Genomic DNA, 7,057 nt, shown 5'->3' with positions numbered 1-7,057 from the left:
AAAGAGAAAAAAAGAAAAAAGACAAAGAAAGCAGGAAGGAAGGAAAGCGAGAGAGGGAGAAAGAAAGAGGGAAAGAGAGAGAGAAAGGGAGGGAGGAAGGAAGAGAGGAAGGAAGGGAGGAAGGAAGGGAGGAAGGAAGGGAGGAAGGAAGGAAGACATAGGAACGAGCATTTTAAAGTTTAATCTGAATTAGCATTTCTTTCATCATTTTTTCTTAAGTACAGTCAAGGAAACAATGAATCAATTATCTGATTTGTAGCCATGTGCCAGTTTCTGAGTATAAATGCACACACAACATTTAACAGTTGTATCTCAGGAGCTGACTCCAGCAAACCCCTTACCCAGCTCTCCTGACTCCTAGGCCACTGTCTTCATAATCTCCCTGGAAGCTCTTGAAGCAATAATAAAAATTATAATAATTTGCATTTATATAAGACTTGATCATTCTTTTTATTAAACCCTTACCTTCTGTCTTAGAATCAATACTAGGCATTGGTTGTAAGGGAGAAGAGTGATAAAGGCTAGGCAATGGGGGTTAAGGGACTTGCCCAGGGTCACACAGCTAGGAAGTGTCTGAGGTCACATTTGAACCCAGGACATTCGTTTTCTGGGTCTGGCTTGAAATCTACTCAGCTGCCCCCAAAACTTGATAATTTTTAAATGGGGTTGAGAGCTTCCTCAGTATCCTATTTCCAGAACCCCCTCTTCCTTCCCTCTGGTGAAGAAGGCTTTTCCTTGCTTTTCCCCATCTCTGGAGCAGCATCTTTTCTCCAATGTAAGACTCTCCTCCCACCTGCCCAACTGTCCATGCTCACTCACGTAGGTCTGTAGCAGCACCGATGTGTTCTTCTGCATGTAAAGGGCCAGGTTATAAGCTTGGTTGATGGGGTCAGTCAGAGAGATTGGGGCACCCAGGGTGAATGGTGTCAGCAGCAGAGTCAGCAGGCAGGGGGCAGCTGGTTGGGATACAGGAAAGAAAGTCAGAGGCTCGTCCAAGATTTCTCTGTAAGCATCCAGCCTCCATTTCTTCAGAAGGCAAGAGCCTTGTCCTGTACAAATGTGCATTAGGTGAAGAGACAGAAAGACAGACTCCTATAAACCAGGCCCACAGGCACTTGTAACCCCATTTCCTGGAAGGACAGACCCAAACTGTTGTGTAGACCTGGCCCTCAGAATTCTTCCTCCTATTTCTTAGTTCCAATCCTCTGTCCCTCAGGTCCTCTGATTCCCGACTTCTTCCCTCCACAAGTTTCTGCTACTTACCTAGGAAGCTGGTCATGTTCATCTCTTTCCTTTGCTGTCTGTCTCTGGGTCCCTGGGGCACCTGTTCTCTCTGGCCCTACCCTGAGGTTCTTTATACCTTTTATCCCTGAGGCTTTGGATGGGACAGGCAGAAGACCACACCCTGGAGGAGGGAAGAAGGGTGGCGGGTTGGGAGGGTGGGTGGGGGGGAGGCTCAGGAAGCAGGAATAGGCACTGGACAGAGAAGAGATCCAGCCATGGGAAAAGGAAGGGAAGGAGGCTGTAGAAGGTGAGAGGTGTCATGGGAAGAAAAGTTTGGAGAGTCAGAGGAGAAACGGAGAAGGAAAGGGAGAAAGAGAAAGAAAGAGGATGAATGGGAGGAGGCCAAGGAGAACCCAAGATAAAAAGGGTCTGAGAATAAGAAGATAATGAGGCTGCCAAGGGGTTTCTCAAGAGCGTGACCATGGCCCCCCACCCTGCTTTCCCTGGTTCCCCCCACCCTTCCTTCATTGCCTGGCCTGTAAAGCACCAGAAGCAAGGAAGGGAGAGGGCTGAGGGCGGGGAGAGGATTATGGGGGACAATGGGGCCGCCCCAATCCCTGCAGCTCCGCACGTCCTGAGATCTAGTTTCCCCCAGAGGCGGCTCTACTCCGCCCCTCAGCATAGGCTTCCTCTGTCCTTCAGCACCCTCCCAACCCTACCCCCACCCCACCTCTGGCACCCTGTTAACTATGAGGGCTATTGGCTAGGAGAAGAGGGAAAATGGGGTCCTAAAGTACAAGAACATCTGCATTCTGAGCTGGGAACAATCATCCCACAAAAATTCACGAAACAACTTACTCTGTGATTCTTCTCCATTGTGGGGGATACAAAAATATAGTACACCTCGCAGGGCCCCTAAGAACTTGGGTCCGAGGAGGACAGGGCAGCCAGATCCCTAGAACAGAGCAGTGGTTGCCAACTATAGGCTGAGAAGGTGAAACGGAGGTGGGTAGAGGGGAGATTTGTCCCTGAATTACCGCTAGGAGTCTGAGACTTGGTAGGCATATCTCTATTTAGCAGAAGCACCATACCATCTCAAAATAGTACTAGCTTTCAAATAGCTTTTGTTGTTGTTGTTGTTGTTTTTTAACCCTTACTTTCTGTCTTAGTAACCACTCTAACACACAAGGGCAAGGGCTAGGCAAACAAGGTTAAGTGACTTGCCCAGGGCCACACAGCTAGGAAATGTCTGAGGTCAGATTTTAAACCCAGGTCCTGGCACTCTAACAACTATGCCACCTAGCTGCCTGCCCTGCCCATTGTGATTAATAAAATATCCATTCACTTAAACATCGTCACTGGACCTTTTGTCATCGTGTATTTTTTCAATCCATAGATACTATTAGTACAACTACTACCAGGAGTTAAATGTTTAGTCATTTAAAAAGAATTGCCATATTAGAAAAAGTTGGGAGCCACTGGGAGAGAGCTTGTTCTCTTGGCCTCTCCCTGATCCTCAATGGGTCTAGTGTTCAGGTCTCACCCCCCTGCTCGGCCTCAGCCATTCACTGCCAGGCCCCCACCCTAAACCCATCCAGGCCTTGGGGCCAGGATACTGTCCCACCCTACCTGCCCTGAAGTCTCCACTTCTGGGTAGAAGAGGAAGAACAACAGCCAGCTGCCAGGGACTTAGAGATACCGCTTCCTGAGGTCTTGGGGCTGACAGGTCAGGATAGGGAATAAAAGTCTGGCTGGAGAATCAGGGGCGTCAGAAAAGTCAGAGCAAGAAGAAGGTGACTTGGGAACCAGCTCCAAGATGGCAAGCCAGGAGCAAAAGCATGGATAATACACTTGGAAGCTGCTACATGAACCCAGACATCTGGAGAACAGCAAGGGCTAGAAGACGGCTTTGGCCCCTTGGCAAACAGGCCTCTAGCTGAGGGGCAGTATGGGGGGAGTAGGTGATGTCAGGGGATTAGCTTGGACTCATTGAGAGGGCTCAGTGAGGCGTGGGGCTGGCAGGAGGGGGAAGGAGGCAGGAACCCGATCTGGGACCTATTCACAGGTGAAGGGTATACGTGGAGCTGGGAGAGGAGGGGGCAATTTAGGGTGCCTGGCTCAGGTTAGATTCATTTGATGATCTGGGCATGATATTCCTCCTTCACCACCCTTTTCTCCCATGTCTTAGGGCTTAATATTCTGCCCCTCTTCTCTCTCTAGGCCACTGTCTTCTGCTATCCCCTTATTTTCCCTCTTTTAAGTCCTGTTCTTACCTTTCTCTGGCCCTAATCTTCCTTCCATCTCTTGTTTTCATTTCTCTCTCCTTCTTTCTAGGCTTCATTATACTCTGGCCTAACCCATCCCCTCACCTCCAATTTCTCAACCTTTCTTGGGTCTTCTCTGGTCCTAGACACTCTTTTCCTATCCTCTACTCTCTCCCTCAGTAACAGATCCTCCCAAGAAAGCTAAGGCTGTACAGATTCGAAAGAGATAAGCTGCCCAGTCTCTCCCACCCCCCATTCCCCAATCAGCTTTTCTAAGGAATCCTGCATGTTTTCAATGTTTGAGGTATGCTCAGAGAATCATAGATTGTATAAGGGATATAAATGGCCCAGTGGAGAGAATGCCAGGCCTGGAGTCAGGAAGATTCTTTCTTAGTTCAAATTCCGCTTCAGATGGTTCCTAGCTGTATAGCCCTGGGCAAGTCACTTAAATTTGTTTGTCTTAGTTTTCTCATCTGTAAAATGAGCTGGAGAAGGAAAAGGCAAACAACTGCAATATTTTTGTCAAGAAAAATCCAAATGGGGTCACAAAGAGTTGGACACAACTGAACAACAAAAAAGGGACCTTGGAGGTTACTGGGTGCCATCCCTCATTTTACAGAGGAAGAAACTAAGACAGAGAAAGGTTAATTGACTTTCCCGCGACCATACAGGACTTGTGTTCAGGCCAACTTGACTCCCAAATCCAACACCCTATCCATACCACTATGCTGTTTTCCACACATTCTAATGGGAATCCTGATAGTACTACAGACAACAGATTTGCTTCAGATTTAATGTCACAGTCTCTGCTGATTTGTTCAGATTATTAGCTGAAAGCCCAACCCCTCCCTCTATTCCAAAACTAGATTTGACTCTATAGGTATTCATAAACCCAACATGTTAGATTTGAAAATGGATCGATGTTGTTGTTCATATGGTGACCCCATCTGCCCATTTGAATTGATTCTTGCTCCTTTCTTTCTATGTAATATCCATAAAAGATCCATCCACTGAGCTGGAAGTCCTTTGCATGATTTGTCCAGGGTCACACTGCTAGGAAGCATGAGGTCAAATCTGAGCCTAGGACCTCCTTTCTCCAGGTCTAGTTCTCTAACTACCCCCCCCCCCATGTCTATACTTAATTGAAGTGTTTGTTTTTTAAAATGTCTCTTTCAGACTTAAATGAACTGATGCAAAGTAAAGTGAACAGAATATATATAACAAAATATTGTACCATGATCAACTGTGAAGGACTAAACTAATATCAGCAAAACAAGGTCACAAATAAACACCAAGGAACCTATGATTAAAAAAAAAAAAAAAGCTATCCAGAGTTAAAGAAGGGACTGTTGGAATATGATTGCAGATGTCTTTCACTTTATTTCCATCATGAGTTTTTTAATGAATATGTACCATGGCATGGGGAATATGGAAATATGTGTTGCATAAAACCATTGGTATAGCCTACACTAGATCATTTACCTTGAGGGGAGGGAGGAAATAATCTGAATTGGAAAATGTCAAATGATTGTAAAAAAATGTTTCTAAATGTAATAAAAAAAATTTTAAGTTAAAATTTATCTTTATAAGAGGAAGAGAAAAAATTTGGAGTTGGAAATAAAGTTGTTTAAAAATTGTTTAAGTTAAAAAAAAAAGATTTTGAAAAAAATCACTTAACCTCTTAGGGCAAGAAGTTTAGTAGGAGTAGCAATGCAATGATCCAGGACAATTCTGAGGGATCTATGAAAAAGAACACTACCCACACTCAGAGGAAGAACTACAGGAGTGGAAACACAGAAGAAAAACAACTGCTTGAACACATGGGTTGATGCAGACATGATTGGGAATGTAAACTCAAAACGACCACACCAATGCAACTATCAATAATATGGAAATAGGTCTTGATCGATGACACATGTTAAAACCAGTCAGCTATGGAGGGGAGGGGGTTGGGGGGTGAAGGGGAAAGTAAGAACATGAATCCATGCAACCATGGAAAAGTTTTCTAAAAAAACAAAAATTGAAAAAAATGTAAAAAAAAGAAGTTTAGTAGGGCAGGAAATAACGGCTTCAAGACAAAAAAAAAAATTATAGAGCAAGTATAGATCAGCATTAGTGGAGGCGATTTCCTCACTAGAAGTTCCCTACTCAGATGAAATTAGAGTGATTTCTTATGAGGGTTAACTTCTAATCCCTTTAGAATGTGATTGTAATATAGCTGAGAAGCATGGTGGATAGAGCCCCAGGCCTGGAGTCAGGAGGCCCTGGGTTCAAGTGTGACCTCAGACACTTCCTAGTTGTATGACTCTGGTCAAATCACTTAATCTTGATTGCCTACCTCTTGTCACTCTTCTGTATTAGAATTGATATTAAGATAGAAAGTAAGAATTTTAAAAAAACAAAAAAGAAAGAAAGAATGAGTTCTGCCTTGATTTTTTATGTGTCCTCAGCTCTCAACAGTGTTTTACATTTAGTAATAAATGCTTTTTCATTCATTGATTCACCCATCCATCCCCTTCGATCTCCTCCCTAGAGAAACAATTTTGAAAACAAAGCAGCCATCTGTAAGACTGTGGACTGATGACTCAAACCACTTATTCATCAGTGTGGTTAAGATTGGAATGGATTTGGGATTACAATTTTCTTGGGAAGGCACTGGAGAGCTGTGGAAGACCAAGTGGTGGGTGAGGCCAGATTATGGAAGATTTTGAAGGTTAAATAGAGTTTAGAATTGATGTGGTGGGCAGATATACTTCTGGCCCTTGGTAGAAGAGTAACATATATTCTAAGAAGGTGAATTAGGAAGTGATATAAGTGTGATGGAACGAAAAGAGGTGAAACTAGAGGTGAAGACTATGAGGTAGCACTCCTCTGCCATCTTTTTTGTTCCCTCCTAGATTAGGTTTTGTATATAGATATGGCCAGGGAAGGGAGGAGAGTCATCAGTTCAGCCCATTTTCTCTCTTCTTCTTCTTTCCTCAGCCATAGTTAGGGGGTATGTGCATAGTTCTCCTGTTAGGAGAAGTAAAGAATAGGGGTCTGCTTCAAGTTTATCCTTTTGTCTTGAATCCATTAATTCTCCCCATGAAACATGGTGGTGGTAGATATTCTACTTCAAAGAAAGACCATAAGAAAAATGGTGAAAATGCTGCCCTCTGGGGAATGTAGCCTGAAAGAGATAGAGTAGGATATGACGGAAAATGTACTCAAATTAGAATCAAGAGACCTGACATCAAATTGTAGCACCAACCCTAGATTTATTCTGGGCAAATCACTTCCTTCTCTGATCTTCAGTTTCTCCATCCAATCCAGGTCCTCTGTCCTCCAGCCTAATGCTTGTTCCATGGAATGTCCAGCCACCTGGAGGGGGAGGCACAGAAAATCAGGAGTTAGATGAGATCTCAGAAGTCATTTAATCCAGCCTGTCTCTGAACAGGAATTTCTTCTTCAGTATCACTGCCAAATAGTTATCCAACTTATATGTGAAGACCAGCAGTGAGAAAGACCCCACCCCCTCCCAAAACAGCCTATTCCAGTAGGGGACAGTTTACACTATTAGAAAGGTTTTC

At 44.1% G+C, this 7,057-nt stretch overlaps 1 protein-coding gene across 1 annotated transcript in view; it reads right to left on the bottom strand.

Moving 5' to 3' along the window:
* LOC123249581 (cardiotrophin-2-like) overlaps positions 1 to 1,279 on the bottom strand; it is a 3,803-nt gene extending 2,524 nt beyond the window's left edge. The window contains exons 1-2 of the mRNA XM_044678655.1: positions 1,264 to 1,279; positions 820 to 956 (exon numbers count right to left, since the gene is read on the bottom strand). Of these exons, the coding sequence (XP_044534590.1) occupies positions 820 to 956; positions 1,264 to 1,279 (153 nt within the window). The remainder of the gene's footprint in view (positions 1 to 819; positions 957 to 1,263) is intronic.
* Positions 1,280 to 7,057: the final 5,778 nt, after the last annotated feature.

Source organism: Gracilinanus agilis, chromosome 1 (genome assembly GCF_016433145.1).
Source record: "Gracilinanus agilis isolate LMUSP501 chromosome 1, AgileGrace, whole genome shotgun sequence".
Taxonomy (NCBI): Eukaryota; Metazoa; Chordata; class Mammalia; order Didelphimorphia; family Didelphidae; genus Gracilinanus; species Gracilinanus agilis.
The sequence above is the reverse complement of the archived record's forward strand: the minus strand, read 5'-3'. Positions and strand labels throughout refer to the sequence as shown.